At 33.9% G+C, this 16,110-nt stretch overlaps 2 protein-coding genes across 2 annotated transcripts; both read left to right on the top strand.

The window, feature by feature from the left end:
* The first annotated feature begins 3,568 nt into the window (after window positions 1–3,568).
* Window positions 3,569–8,396, top strand: LOC115979961 (probable 2-carboxy-D-arabinitol-1-phosphatase). The gene is made up of 9 exons (XM_031102090.1): window positions 3,569–4,026; window positions 4,481–4,586; window positions 4,693–4,909; window positions 5,002–5,120; window positions 5,863–5,961; window positions 7,009–7,056; window positions 7,132–7,230; window positions 7,351–7,458; window positions 7,817–8,396. Exons 1-9 carry the CDS (start codon window positions 3,629–3,631, stop codon window positions 8,189–8,191), a joined length of 1,569 nt encoding a protein of 522 aa, XP_030957950.1. The 5' UTR covers window positions 3,569–3,628; the 3' UTR covers window positions 8,192–8,396.
* Window positions 8,397–9,368: 972 nt separating this feature from the next.
* On the top strand, window positions 9,369–13,392 carry LOC115979952. The gene is made up of 4 exons (XM_031102079.1): window positions 9,369–9,560; window positions 10,656–10,902; window positions 10,990–11,093; window positions 13,035–13,392. The coding sequence occupies exons 2-4, from the start codon at window positions 10,751–10,753 to the stop codon at window positions 13,064–13,066; spliced, it is 288 nt and encodes a 95-aa protein (XP_030957939.1). The 5' UTR covers window positions 9,369–9,560; window positions 10,656–10,750; the 3' UTR covers window positions 13,067–13,392.
* Window positions 13,393–16,110: the final 2,718 nt, after the last annotated feature.

Here is a 16,110-nt window from a genome sequence, read left to right as displayed (position 1 = left end):
TCGACTTGGTTGTGCTGCGCATGTCATTATATATAAATCAGCCCAGTATAATTACAAAGACGAATCGCGAAAGCAACGGCTAATTTTTGTGAATCTTTTTGGGTAAGTCAATTTTTGTGAGTTTACTAAAACGCCAACTAGCCGTTTGAGGATGAAAGCAACGGGTCTGAAACGGTGAAAAACGACCCTGTCAGTGTCATACTTGGTTTGTTGTGTCCACAAGGCCAATTTAACTATTTTTTTGATAATCCATAAGGGCATATTTACATTAACCCCATTTTGAGGGATTCTAAAATAAATATGTAAATGGAAAACAATATGCATTCTTAAGTTTCTAATCAAAATTTAGTCTACCGAACTAGTCACCTAATATAATTCAAAATCAAGGTTAAACGAGTAACAAACACTAGAAAACGTGAAATAAAATACTACAACCAACTTTTGCTAAATAAAATCCTATTACATATCTTAGAAAACAAACCTATTTACTTTATAGATCAACAAGTTTGAAAGCTCGGATTTGTGTAAATATATAAGAGCTTGTTTAGACCCCCAAATTAAAATTACGGTTAGATAGTTTTTACTCTAACTTATACTAAATGCAAAACAAGAGTAAAGAAGCGCAAACAACCGTTATCACTACCCTAATCTATATTCATCAATTATTAACAATAAAAGGAAAGTTTAAGAGTAGGGAAAAGAGATGCAAACACAAGATAACACCAAGACGTAATATCGAAGAATTCGACGAAAAACCTTTTCGCAACCCTCCAAGTCAAAATCGATCTACTAGAGAATAAAGTTGGAGTACACGAATAACAAAAGACCCTCCAAGCCTAGTTTACCTAATGTACTTGAGCCCTCTAAGCTCCTATTACCAACGGACTTCTCAGAGTCATATATTCTCTAGTTTTTCAGATCCCATAATACGCCTAATTGCATCCGCCAAGCCTCATCGGCTTTTTTTGGCAAATCCCCAAAACTTTCCAAACTTCAAAACACTCTCTACACTTTGAAAAAGTGTGGGTTGTGTTTGGGTACAAATCTTCTCTCAAGATATGACAATGGTAGAGGGAAGGAGAAGAAGCTACAATGATTTCTCATTAAGGATGAGTAGCTCTCTCTCTAAAAGATGGGTGTGTTGTGTTGTAGAAAACCTATCTAGGGTTTTTTCTCTCTGAATATTCTCTAATACTTTTGTGGGTAACGAGGGTATATATAGTATGGGTGAAGAGTAAGAAAGTCACACTTAAAATCCTCTAAGCAGAATGTTTCGTGGGTACCTCGCGAGTTGGCCCTTCTTGCGAGATACTCGTAAAACTAACAGTCTGGTATGACTCTTTAGCTTTCAGCATGTGCTCCTCACATGCCCTTTTCGTAGGAACCTTTACTTATAAGCTTCTTGCAAGTTAGTCATGAAATTGTATTGATTCTTCATTTCATGCTTGATTTTTCACAAACTTAATACTAAACTCAATACAATAAAATCCCACAAAATACAAGGAACAAAATTAACGCAATTACAACACTTTTTGTCATGAAATAAAACCAACATAAAATATAGTTGTAAATCACAACTTTACAAAGTTAATGGATGAATGTTTTATTAGAATAACTAGTATTTTACACTATGTAGTTTGCACAATACATTAGGACCTATGATTTGCAAAATTACATTGGTGAAAATAAAGATATAGGTACAAGTACAACACGCTGAGATAGATGGACAATGTCAATTATACACTTGTGTGCACAAGTGTGTAACAAGTTTCCCCATGATAAATAGAGGGGACGCGACATTGATGCAATTCACCTTATTGTCTCCTTTTAAGTTTTTAATTTTGCAAAGTACTAAAACCGTCTCATTTTAAATAGTAGGGGAGTAAAAAAAGTATTACAATGAACCCATAACATAATTTATTTCTCCAGAATTATAAAGTCGAATTGAGTGAAAACAACCATGAGGGTTGCAAAAACCCGGTTGAGTTATACTGATTTAATGTTGCTGCCCTTGCATTTGAGTTTTTAGAAGCTAATTATGAAAGCCTCCTTGAGAATTTTTTTTTTTTTAATATTTTTTTTTATAGGAATGTCTTGCTGCTTTTTTAGGCATTTCTATCTTGATGTAAATTTACTTATAGACAGTTGTGATTGTTAGGAGAGGACAAAGTTCTGTATCTAATATAAATTTAGCCTTGTAGTTGTTGTAAGATACTGATTCAACTGGCTTTATTTGGAGGAGTCTCCTTTGCAACGAGCTTTTGCTCATATTGTATAGTCTTGTTCCTTTCTTGAATAAAATTCTGCCATTTATCCTAAAATAAAATAAAATAAAAAACTTGAAATTCATATTTTTATTTTTTATTTTTTTACAAATGGACCCTTTTAGAAAAAAAGCAAAGTGGTTGTTAATTTTACATAGATATGGCAAAATGGATCAGAATTTTCTGACCCAACCCAAACTCGATTTTTTTGACCTGAAGCAAAAACGGGTTGACCCGTGACTCGACCCGTGTTTTTTGTGGGTCAACCTTAACCATTTTTTTAAAATTTTTTTTGTTAGTAAAAAAATAATAAAATTAAGAAAATATTGGTTTAATTGTTTGTTGTGAGTTTTAAGGAAACAATTGTGATATTTACATAATTGCATGCAAAAGAATTGAAAGATGAATGGTTGAGCATTCTGTACTGAGTAAAGATTTTTAGATATCAAACAATAAAGCATATGCCAAGATAATCTGGTTACAGTAGAGTTAAAAATATAGATTTAAAATTGTAGACATGTGTGAGAAACATTCATAAATCATAAGTGTGAAAATAGTGAACCCAAAGTATCAAATTAGGATAAATTATGAATGCTTAGACCTATTTTTAACAATTTATGTCCAAAATAAACAGTTTTTCAAAATAAATTATGATATTTTATAGAGTGTGTGTTACTTAACAATGATATGATATTTATAAAAGAGATCATGTATAAATAAGTAAATAATTAAACTTTAATCTATATTCTCAAATTGAAATAGAGTGCCAACCACAATTGATAATAGATTATAAAATTAATTTTCAAGATTGTAAATTTCTTATATGTTTTTATTCTTTGTCAAATGAGTTATCCAATAAGTCATTTGTAATTTTGTTTTATATTTTGAGATGTTGATATTGTGTAAAAATAAAACTTGTGTATTTGTTTTACTTATCTTTGTGTTATTTTATTTTAGTTGGCAATATTGGGATTTTGTATAATTTTAAAATTATTGAGTAAGTATTAATAAGTTTAACCGAGTTCATTTTTGATATAAGTGGCGAATTTAAAGTAATACATTTTACATCAAGTAATTTGTTGCATGACTTTTTAAATGACAAATATATGTTATTTTATTTATAAAAAAAATTTATATGAAAAATACGGGTCAACCCGGCTGACCCTAACTTCGACCTGACCCGCGCCGTTTGCCATGTCTTACATGTTCTATCTTGTGCCGCTTAGCACGTGTCATTCTCTAATAGTCTCCCTTTTTAGAGAATGAGATCGATTAGAAAGTAGAAACAACGGTAACCATACAAATTTAGAGCGCGAAACATATAAAAACAAAGAAAACACAAAAAACACACACGCTTGCCAAAAATGATTTCAATCCCACCCACCACTCTCGTCCTCCATAGAAACCCTAGCTTCTTCTTCTCCTTCCCCTCCACCACTACCAGACCAAACCCTAGCTTTCCCTCCTTCTTCACAATCCGATCCTCCTCTTCCTCCTCTGCCTCCTCCTCCACCACCAGCCTCCAAGAGCTCGAGAAGGAACAGGGCGAGCTCCGCTCCGAGCTGTACGCTTCGGCTCCGTTCCCGCCGATCAAGTCCGCGAAGAGAGTCATCCTCGTCAGGCACGGCCAGAGCACGTGGAACGAGGAGGGTCGGATCCAAGGGAGCTCCGATTTCTCCGTACTCACCAAGAAAGGCGAGGCTCAGGCTGAGACTTCGCGCCAAATGCTCATCGATGACTCCTTCGATGCCTGCTTCTCCAGGTTCTTTTCGCCTTTTCCCATTCGATTTCTCGAAGTACTTTTATTGCTTCTTAAAACAAATTTGCTCTTAAAGCACTTTTAGCTAATTGCTACTTAAATAGTACCTAGATTGTTTAGTTTTGCGTTTTCGTTGATTAAATCATTGTGTCATAGGTTATGGTAAAGTATAAATTGTGTGTAAAGTTTCAAAATTTGAGATTTTTTTGGAACTCTTCCTAGCTTAAGCTTTTGAAGAATCGATAATTTGAGATGGTATCAGAGTAAGAGGTCTTAGGTTGAGTAGTGTTGGGCCTCACTCAATGGTACCTCAGGTGGCCCACACATGAGTGGGGAGTGTTAGATTAAACGCTTACGCTTTTGGGAGAATTGGTAATTTATCAGCGATATTGATTTATTTAGTTTTGGTTTGGATAATAAAATGCTTTGGTTTGTAATTTGTATGAGTTTCTTTCAGCCCCTTGATACGATCGAAGAGAACCGCTGAGATCATATGGGGATCTCGCGAAACTGAGTTGATTACTGATTCTGATTTGAGAGAAATCGACTTATATTCGTTCCAAGTTAGTTTGCTTATGCCAGTTTTTCTTACTCATTTTTGGGGGAAGGGGTTGAATTGGGTTAATTTGATATTGCATTACAGTTTCTGAGTCTATTGGTGGAGTGTAGGGTCTTTTGAAGCATGAGGGGAAAGCAAAGTTTGGTCCAGCTTTTCGTCAATGGCAGGTAGATGCCGCAAATTTCAACATAGATGGTCATTATCCAGTTAGAGAGTTGTGGGCGCGTGCTAGGAGCTGCTGGACTAAAATTTTACTCCATGAAAGCAGGTCTGTTCTTGTGGTTGCACACAATGCTGTTAATCAGGCTCTCGTTGCAACAGCGATTGGTACTATTTTCCTTTCTCTGCTCTAACTGGATGTGGAAAATGTGCAAAGTGTGAATTTGAAAGTAGTTTCCCTCATTTTCTGTGGAAAACAGGTTTGGGAACGGAGTATTTTAGGATTTTACTTCAGAGCAATTGTGGTGTAAGCGTTTTAGATTTTACCCCACAGCCAGAGGGCGGGTCACCTTTTATATGTCTCAATCGTTTAAATCAGGTATATGGCATCTCTACTGAAAAAAAAAAAAAATTTAGGAAATTCTATAATTTCTACTGCTTTCATGTGGAAGATAGTGTCAGTAATATAAAGGAAATGCTTCTTGGTCTGAGCTAGTGAAGGGTATGAAGATCCACAATCTGTATTAGTATGTATGCTTTTTTTGGATAAGTTATTTATATGTATTTGAATAAATATAGTTAAATGGATGTTACTTTTTAGGGCGTTATTATCAAATGCACTTGTTTTACCTCTGGGAACTATTTTCAATTTCAAAAAATTAGGTTTTGAATGGAAAACTTTCAATTTTTGTGACAACAGTCTCTCCCCCTCTTTCTCAACCTTGCTTGCTTATATTGTTCCGAAAAACCAAGTAGTTGGAAAGGTAGAATTGAATTCTTGTAAAACTGTTTTTATGTGTGCACGCGCACACTCACTTGCGCGTGCATAACTTAGTCAGGGGACATATTACTCGGATGTAGCAATGGCTGAAGTAATTAACATACTTCATACTACCCAGATGTTATAACTTATATCTTCAACCAAAATAATAAGGGTTGATAATATATATTTGGACGAGGACATGGTTACTAATTAAAATTACTTTTCTGTTTGCAAATGTAATGTAGTGTAATTTAATTATTTTTTATATTTAAATTGTTTATGTGGTGCCACAATTGCAATGTTATGTAGGATGTGTGGCAGGTTATGCTGGCCTTTAATTGTTATTGAACTATTGCAGACCCCGAATTCACCTATTGCTGCTGGAAGTTCTGGAGGCAGAAAAACGAGTAATCGGATCATACTTGCCTGCCATGGATACACACAAAGCAATACAGAAGTAAGAAGAAATGACCAAAAAGTGTCTAGTTGGTTCTTTTAACACATAGTTGACTTCTCCTTCATCTTATTCTTCTTTGTTTAATTGCTTGATTAGATGTAATTGGTAATTGAATTGTTGTGAAAAACTTATTAACTATATGTTTCTTTCATCTCTATTTGCAATATGAGAAATTTGTGGTCTATTGATAGAGTTGTAAATTGATTCTGCCTGAGATATTTGAATAATGGAGTATGGGGCTGGAAATCAGATCACTTATATAAAATATTAATTCTCCCCTGACCTCTCTTTACTCATCCCATATCAGTAAAGCTTACATTATATTAAGAGACTATAAATGCCACTTTCTGTGTGAAGCTTTTCAGATTTAAAACTGGACAACAGTGGATAAGATCAAGGAAAATGTTTTTTATTTTTTTGATAGGAATCAAGGAAAATGTTGATTTTAAGAAGTATAGTGTAAGGGGAGTCATTGGGAAAACATTTAACTAGCTCTTGCACTATATTGGGAAATCTCAGTATGTGTTAATACGTAAACAATTTTATACCAGGCATATCACAAAATTAATAATGCACGAGAAATAGACACAGGGTTAAAATACCTCTGAAATTGTATTGTATATGTTAGAAGTATGTGGTTAAATAATTAAATTTACCACATCTCAATAGTTTAAGCTTTTGGAACAATCGGTAATTTAAAATGGTATTAGAGCAGGAGGTCTTAAGTTCGATCCCTGTCTCCTCCAGTCTATCTCCCATTTAAATTCTCATATATTGGGCCTCAACACCTATTAAAAATGTATTTTGCTCACACGTGAGAGGGAGTGTTAGAAGTATTTGGTTAAATGATTAAATTTACCATATCCCAATAGTTTAAGCTTTTGGGACAAATTGTAATTTAATGGTATGATATTGAGTTACATATCCATGATTGTTTGAAATCAAATTTCAACTTGTTGTACTTTATATCCTTTTTTTTTTTTGGGGGGGGGGGGGGAGTGTTAGAGTATCAGTGCTAGGAAAATAATCACCTTAAATGTTCAACAGGCTAGTACTTCTGAGGATCTACCAATGAACATGCTCGGGATGATACAGGTAATGCTTCTATTATCATATGCATAAGACAGGTTACAAAATCATGATCTAATTTTCTTTAGTGGTTAATGACAGTCCCAGAAAACTGCGGAGCTACTCCTCGATTTGAAAGTGAGTTCCATAATTAGCAGTCCTAAGAAAGCTTGTTTTGAGACAGCCATGGCTATCTCCAGAGTAAGTTCATTCTTAATACTGTTGAGTTGGAATGTACCAAAATGTTCTCTCTCTCACTCTAAAAATTATTTTGGGACGTGGCATTCATGTCTTTACTCGGGCTAGCTTAATTGGTTGTAGGTACAAGAAGCTGCAGATTGCTTGGGTGCTGACTGTGTGCCACGCTATGTGGAGATGAAGCAGATAGAGTACCTTGATGTTGAAAACACCCTTCAGCAATCAGACAGGGCAAGATATCTTAACTTTTAGAGATCTTTTCTTCTTGCTTTGTTCTGAAATATAGAAACTAAGACTAAGAAAATCTTGTAGCCCATGACTAATATTGAAACATTTGACATAGGATTAAACTACATTTTTTTATACATCCAAGCTAGTTAGTGATTAATAGCATGAATCTATACACAATGGAATGAAATATACATGTGCATATTACATACATAATGCATATGTATATGTTATTTTCCTATTTTTGGTTTTACTTGTCCATAGTGACCTAGGCTGTACTAATCAGTCTGAACTTGAAGATTAGCACAAGTTTTTGTTTTTGCTTGACCCAGTACTGTTTTTGATTTTGTTTTTTCCACAGGATGCAACTGAGGTTTCATCTCTTCCACCTGGTTGGTTAAATAAATATGAGGATAGAATTACATCAGCAGTATGGAATCAATCTGAGAAGGCTTGGCAATCGCTGTTGGGTGAGCTGTCTGCTGAATCCGAGCCATCAAAGACAGTTGTTGTAGTTGGCCACCCTGCAATTCACATAGCATTGATGGGTCATTGCCTAAATTTGACTAAAGAATGGATGGGATCATTTCATCTTGATGCAGGGAGCATTAGTGTCCTTGATTTCCCTGATGGCCCTTCCGGAAGAGGGGTTATTCGGTGCATAAATTACACTGCCCATTTGGGGAGATGGTCAATACCTATCACTAGATCAACAGTGGATGACGAAGAGTTTTGATTGTAAATCTGTATAGTTCTTAATTAAACTTGGAAATAATACTTCCATAACCAATTAAAGGAATATCAAGGTGTATGTGATCAAAATGTAGATTAGAGGAAATGAAATACTTACATAGTTACATGTCCAATTAATGGAATATTAATGTGGTTGTGATCATGATGTATATAAGAGGAAATGAAGAACCAGTTTTAAATTTCCAACATGCCAGTTAATGCAATATCTTTAAAGCATCAAAGGCCAAATTATTGGTGTTTTATTTTTTATTTTTTTTTTAACTTTTGCCATAGGAGTGTGAATTTTGAGATTAATAGTATGTTTTTCCCCCCTTTTCGGTAATTAAAAAAAAAAATAAACAAGAAATATTTTCCGCCCTTTAGGATTCATATATATATATATGTGGGTGGTGGAGAGTGGAGTGTTAAGCAAAAGGACTAATGGAATTTGGGATTCATACTATTATTATATAAATATATATATATATATATATATATATTTTGGGGTTATGTACAGTGCTTAAACTTGGAAAGAATACTTCCATTCCCAATTAAAAGAATATCAAGTGGATGTGATCATGAAGTATATTAGAGAAAATGAAGAACCAAGTTCTAAAATTTTAAGATGCCGGTCGATTTAACACATTTGAAGCATCAAAGACCAAACTATTGGTTTAAAATAAAATTCTGTTGCCATTGAAGAATTATAAATTTATAGGTGTAGTTTGGGATTCATTATGGTGTCCAACCTTCTAGGTTTGAACCAAAGATCTAAGGATTAGCTTTTAATTACCAAATATAATCATTAGTCATCTGAGCTAAGGATATATATAGTCGAGTTTTTTAGAGACATTCAAGTAGTGGGCTCAATGGACTTGAAAGATGTGTTATAAATTTAGAAGTCTCAAATTCCTTCAACCACAATATCAATCCACAATATTTTTGAAGTATTTTATTGACAGGGAGTTGAATAGTTTAGCTAAATTAAGACCTCACTTCCTTAATTCCTTTTTATATATAAATTTTTTTTGATTTGTTTGTTTGTTTAGCTGGGTAAACTAGGTGTGATCCCATCTAGTCTCAGTTTTATTTTATTCTTATATAACCTGTAAAAAACAAGGCCCATAAGAACACTAAGACCCAATTGAAATAGGAACATTTGAGACCCAGACAACCAAATGGGCTTGACCATTGACTCTGTCAGTCCAGTCCAGTAAGCTCTCTCACCTTTCATTTCATTTCAGCTGACAAATGATAGCCTACCCTTGGGTTTTACAGAGGTTTTAGGGTTTGGAAATCTGAAACTACCTAGGAAGTGAAGAGAGTAATGATTACTCTCTCGCCGTTTGAACAATCAATCCAGCAAATTCTAGGTATGTATGTTTCATTCTCTTAATTCTTTAATGCTTTCGATTTCATACTGAAATTATGTCTAACACAATTCAGAGGTTTGTACAAAACAATCAATTATCTTTCTCTCTCTGTTTGTCAATTTAATTTCAAAAACCCACTTTATTTATTTATTTTTTAAATCTAATGGGTTTCACTGAAAAAGTTTAACCTGAAAATTTTATCAGCTTAAATAAATTGAACTGTTTTCTCTGTAGATTTGTTGCAATGGCACTCATTGAGATTTTGGGTCAAAGCTGCTTTCTTGATTGGAATGATAAATGCAATCACTTTTTTTTTTTGGTCTACTCACATACACTGAATTGTATTAGGGAAATCCATGTGTTAAATGGGTCTGTAACTGTAAGTAGAAAACAAGCCCCTTTGAGAGTTGCAAAGTTGCAAGTAGATATTTCTCCACTTGTACTGAGTTGTGGATTTTATGGTCTAAATTGGGTGACCCAATACACTGACTTGATTTCTGATTATTATCCATTCTGATTTTCCCAAGTTTCATTTGACATTTTTATACTCAAGTTTTTACCGCCAAAAAAGAAGGTTTTTGACAGCTTACAGCTTTAATTTTGTATTGTTCCAATAAGCGATCTAATAGTTTCAAATTCAAATTCAAATTCTTATTTTTCTTTTGGTTTCTGGATCTTAATGCTGCATTTGAATGAATTAGAGGTCTGATGCTCTGTTTGTTTGATGAGGTTTTATGTGACACACAATGATGGCAGACCAATTACTAGCCATCCACAAGACATTTTATACTTGGAAGATGATGAGATGGTTGGGTTTTGTGATAACACAGGTCAATAATTTGTATTAGTAATACATAAAATAACTAACACAGCTCAATAATTTGTATTAATAATACATAACAATAACCAATTTTAAAATTATTATTATTATTAAAAAGGGAAATAGGCAAATCAATTAGACAATAGTTTTTCGTTTTGGTAATTTTTTCTTCTAATATTAACTTTAGCTAGTATCAACTAACTGCTTAGATGATTGAAAACAACACTTTTTGACAGATTTTACCAAATGCTCTTGTATTTTTTATTTTCTTGCAGCATTTTTTCATTCAACAATTATTGAAGAACAACACACTTTTAACTAGCTGTACTGAACCAACTCTAAGACTGTGAGGGAGAGAAAGACATTCAAAATGGCAGCTTCGGTTGCTGGAAGATCCACACTAGTGCGTGCATTTTGCAGAGCATCAATGAGTCCTTCTTCGGCGACAAGAAGATTCTCATTGCCCCCACGCATGTCCAATTTTGTGCCTCATCGATCTCCAACTTCCTCTCCTCCTTTAAGGTGCTACTCTTTCTCTCTATCTCTAGCTCTCTGTACTTTGACACTAATAATATCTAATCCTTTTTGAACTTTGATTGGCTTGAAAAGGTTGCTCCGAAGAGAACTGAGTTCTCTTCAGCCTGTCCACTCCGCAATTGCTTCCGCTTGCCTTGTCTCCAAGCTCCCCAGTGAAGCCAGCACCTCCACTGAAGGTAAACACTCTCTGTCTCTGTCTCTGTCTCTCTAACATATATTTATGCATGCATGTTGAAATTATTTGAAGAGATTGTAACTAATTCTAGTGAGCTGTACAAAATTTGGTGATGGGTATTGTATAATTGGGTCTTAATTGAGTTTGATTGATGCATGATCAGATACTAGAGAATGGTGCACTGTGGCTGGTGTCTTTAATTGTGTCAAGAGACATGACAATTGCAATGCTGGATAATCTTTATATAAGAAAAATAAAATAATGACCAATATTTATCTTTCAATTGGAATGGCAATTAATGATAGTGTAATATAACTAGTTGCAAAAAGCACCTAAATTTCTAAGAAGTGGATGATATTGATCTCTCTTTTTTGGGTGATGGTAGCTAAATAGTTCTATTGAAATCAATTATCATTCCTCATGAAGTGGACGAGCTGAAGAGGAATGACCATTGATTTTATGAGGAAACGTATCAGCTGCAGTCATCTCCACTTAGGTAGTAAGGTTGCGGAGATGTATCATGGTGTGAAGGGTCCAACATAACCTGGCATCATCAGTACCAAATGTCTCAATGTCAAGGTCACTAATGAACAGTTTGTTTGGCCTCTGGTGGGCATTTTTGTGAACTTTTTTTTTTTTTTTTGGAATTGGAAGGCAGACAAGTGGTTGAGGGAAGCAGTGCAGATGTTAGAAAGAATCAACCTTGTGAGAGGCATCCTTGATGGAACAAGAGTGGTTATTTTGTGTATGATACTGTTGAGTGTAACAAATGGTTGGTATTAATGATAAATGATGTTGGAGAAGAGCTTTGAATTTATTATGATCGGATGAGGGAACAGGGACTCTTATGCAGCCATGCTCTGAGAAGAGAAGTTGGACAGATAGGTTTTCCTGGAGTGCTGACTGCCTTTTTGATGAACTTTACTTGTGACTACTCTGTATGAGTGGCTATTTGAAACCTTTTTTGCGGTAAAGAAGTTAAGGATTAACCAAAAACAACATTCTTGTTGTCCCAAGTCCCAACTAGTACTGTAGAGATTAGAAGATGCATCCGGGGGAGATTGAGTGCAAATACACTGGGGACTTCAATTATCTCAAGCTTGTAGACGACATGATACTGTGTGAATTTATTCTGCTTTACTTGGAAATAACACAACAGTTGATGAGATCCTATGCCATGTAATTTTAATCTCTAAGAATATGTGAAAGGAATGTTAGGGGATTTTTTTTTCAGATAGTTGTTTGCAAACCATTTTTAAGGTTGCTTTGAATTTCGTGTAAAGAAAAGAAAATACAGATCTTACTTAGTTTATTTACTTATTATGTTTTGCAGTTTGTGAGAAATTAAAAGTTATGCATAAGTAAGCTGAAATAACATGTGAACCCCAGACTCTCAATTGAGTGGAAATTTATTGTCCTGGTTCCTGCAGCATTAACAAACCTAGATCCATAATGTCTCATTGTTTTGTCCACCATCTGGTCCTTGATTGGTATGAAGGAAACAAAATAAAGTGTGTAAAAACTAAAAATGTTAAATGAGATCTTATGGAGGCCTTTGCAATTTTATTTTTCCCTTCCCTTGTACACTTCAAGAGCCAAACTGCCATCACGTATTGGAAAGCATGGTGAGGTAAGAAAAAATGTCAATCAAAACCTTGATAATCAAATAGCAGTGAATGAAACAGGACCCTTTGTATGAATGAACTTCAGAACAATCTGGATAGAGGAACATATCACTCAGAACAAATAGTTTGTAAAGATTTACATTAAGTAAGGAGTCGTCTTTTGGCTAAAAAAAAAAGAAAAAAATGCAGCTTGAGATTTAACTATTTAAGCAGCTTTACCTGTTGAAATATTTGTATTTTCGGTTTGTGAAATTTTATTGATTGTTACTGTAAGAAGCAAATTCATAACATCTATTTCTTCTCACTCTTGATGACAGGTAGATTTGCAAACTATCTCAGTCCCATCTAGTACTGAATGCAAGCCAAGATCAGAGTTGTTCTACTTTTTATCATTGGCTCATTAGTTCATTTCTGAAGTTGGAGTTCAGGTCTTCCAGGCTTAATTGCTAAAAATGCTTTTCTAACTTTCTTTTACTAAGTAGCAACCCTCAAGCTATTTCCTGAAGTTCTCCTATTTTGTTATATATATGATAAATTTGATTCACCTTGATGAGGGAATCTATGTTTCCTGTTGTTTTAATTACTACCACATGAATCATTGATAAAATGTTTGGATGTAGAAGCAGAATAACTGCACATTGGTTATGATGGTAATTATTGAGTAAGATTAATCAATTATAAATAATGCATCACTTGCAGGTGTAGTTTTAGGAAAGGAAATTAATTCAAAGGCATCCTTTGGTTTTCAGAACTTATTGGAAATTGTCCTAGGTGGAATGTGCTGTTGATTGGTATGAAATTGGCTGATGTTGAAAACATATGATGTACCAGAATTGAAATGGGGAAAAATTTCATCTGCTAATAAAATTCTTGCCATTTTTTGAAAGAAGTTTTTCTAGAAACATAATAGTACATGAATGGTGAAACATTGGAAAATTTGGTTGTATTCGCATTATTTGCTTCGCTTGATCCTGATGAATCTGGTAGAAAGTTCACCAGAATTTTAAAATTTGGATGAAATATTACAATCTCTGGGAGTATTTAAAGGTTGTCAGCTGCTTGCTGAGACAAGCTTGGTTTCAATTTTGGACCTGGCAGAGATGTGCCAAAGTTAAAATTGTTCTTAACCATACAACTCTAGTTGGGCACCTATTTTTGAAAGAATGAGGTGGAGGGTGTGTTTATGAGTTCAAGAATGACTTGGTGCCTATTGATCTAAGAGAAATTCAAAGAAATGAGAGGTGCCTGTACACCTGAGCTCCTCTTACTGTTTAGTTCTTGTTACATTAGTTTTCTTGCCATTGCTTGAATTGGTTGCTATATGTATGATTTTGGATAGTTTTATGCAGCAGTAGGATCAAAGAAAGAACACTGCTTCTTATCGTGAAACTTTTTTTTTTTTTTTTGAGAATCAATCGTGAAACTTAAGGGTTAAGGACATCGATCGATCTTGGTATGAAAATACAAAGTTTAGGGTTGAATTACTCTCATTTAACTTTTCCCACTTCGCAGAATAGAAAGAAGAAAAAAGGGAAAAGAGGGGAAGGGGGGTTTGTATATACCGGCAAATATTCGATTTAGGTTCTGGGTCAAATATCCTTCAGATGCCAGATTAATTAGAATGAATCAAGCTGACATTATTGAAATATGACAACCATGAGTCTTTTAAAAGACACGTATTCATGATGTGATCTTAGGGAAAATTTGGTCAATATTACTTGCCTGGCTGGCTAGCCATTAGGGAAGTGTTCACAACTGGTCTTTGCTTGTAATAGGTAAATTCAACATTCAGTTCATTTGTACGCTTTGAATTAGAGTAAATCCAAAAGGCTAGCTGCAAAAGCTATATAGAGACATGTCTCATGCACAAATCTTTTGTGGGTTATCATGTTACATTAACATAATCTTACTCTTAACTTCATCTGCACAAGACTTGGACAAATAAAAATCTCTCTATGTAAGCAGATCTTTTATATTTGTTAACTAAAAGAAGGAAGAAAACAAAAATAGTTTAATTTTTACTAATTATTGGGTGAAGGAAAAGGTCCACTGTCCATGCAAAACTATAATACCAGTAATCAATTTCCTTCAGTTTCGGTGAATAATAAATTTTCTGGTATTTAATGGTTTCTTCCTCAACAATGGTTACTAATTAATGGTTTCTTCCTCAACAAAGTCGCAAATTTTGTGAAAGAAAATAAAAGTGGATTCTCTGCTTCTGGAAATATATATTATTTTTTATACCAAGGTATGTTTAATTTATTATTATTATTTTTTAAATAATTCGTTTCTTTGACTGAAACTGCCACGTTTTGTGTTTGCATTGTGGACCATTATAAAGTGCTTAAAATCAATTCTGATGGAAACATTGTCTCGTTTGGTAAAGCCATTCACGTATTTGCAATTTACCAAGTCATAAAGTGATCCTAAAAAAAAAGAAAAAAGAAGAAGAAATAAAGTGATAAAACCCTGTCAAACTCACTCTCTCATCTTAAATTTTTGCTAATTGATGGAAGACCCCTTTATATACATGCATTGGATAAAATGACAGACAAGCGCAGATGAGCGTTTTAGCTCAAATGATTGGCTTTCTGTTATTTTTTCAAACATAGACATTTAGAATGCAACCTGATAGTAAAGGGGACATCACGCCAAGGTGCGCAGTGGTAAGTGTTTGAGATTTAAAAAGTTATAGACACCCACATTAATTAAAAAATTTAACTTTTTTTAGCAAGTTTTTTTTAGATAAAATAGTAATTCAACTTATGTCGTCGGCCTTTATGATGATTGCTTTTTATCATTAGATTAAGACATCATGTTGGTTTTTGGTGTAGGCAAGGATGGATTGAACCTTAAATCTTTTATTTGACAATAAAAAACTTTACCAATTGAATTAAGTAAAACCCAAATTTTTGTTTGTGAGAAATTAATAAAGAAACCTGTTATTGTGGTCCATACACAGGTTATATACTCCTTATGATGACTATTTTAAAATACAATTCCATGAAATTGATGCACGTATTTCCCATTAAAAAAGAAAAATTAGGAAAGTTGTCAACTTGGAGAAAATTATTCGACAATTTCTTGGACTTGGATACCCAAGTTTTTTTAGTAAACTTTGGTGATTTTTTTATCTTACACAATAGACTTTGACATTTTTTTGGTCATCAATGTTTAGCCGAGATTCCTTTCAAAAAAAAAAAAAAAATTGTTTTCCCGATATTTTGCAAATAAATGAGACTAACTTGTGCTTATTGATGTTAAGATTTTCTATTTTCCAAATCAAGTGGAACTAAAAATGTATATATATATATATATATATATATATATACCCACATGGGGGGTATCATTGTGGTGAGTTTATCGGTTTGGGATGTGATGTGAACTCTGGAG

This window comes from Quercus lobata, chromosome 1, assembly GCF_001633185.2.
Source record: "Quercus lobata isolate SW786 chromosome 1, ValleyOak3.0 Primary Assembly, whole genome shotgun sequence".
Taxonomy (NCBI): Eukaryota; Viridiplantae; Streptophyta; class Magnoliopsida; order Fagales; family Fagaceae; genus Quercus; species Quercus lobata.
Note: the sequence above shows the minus strand (reverse complement) of the source record. Positions and strands in the feature narration are given on the sequence as shown.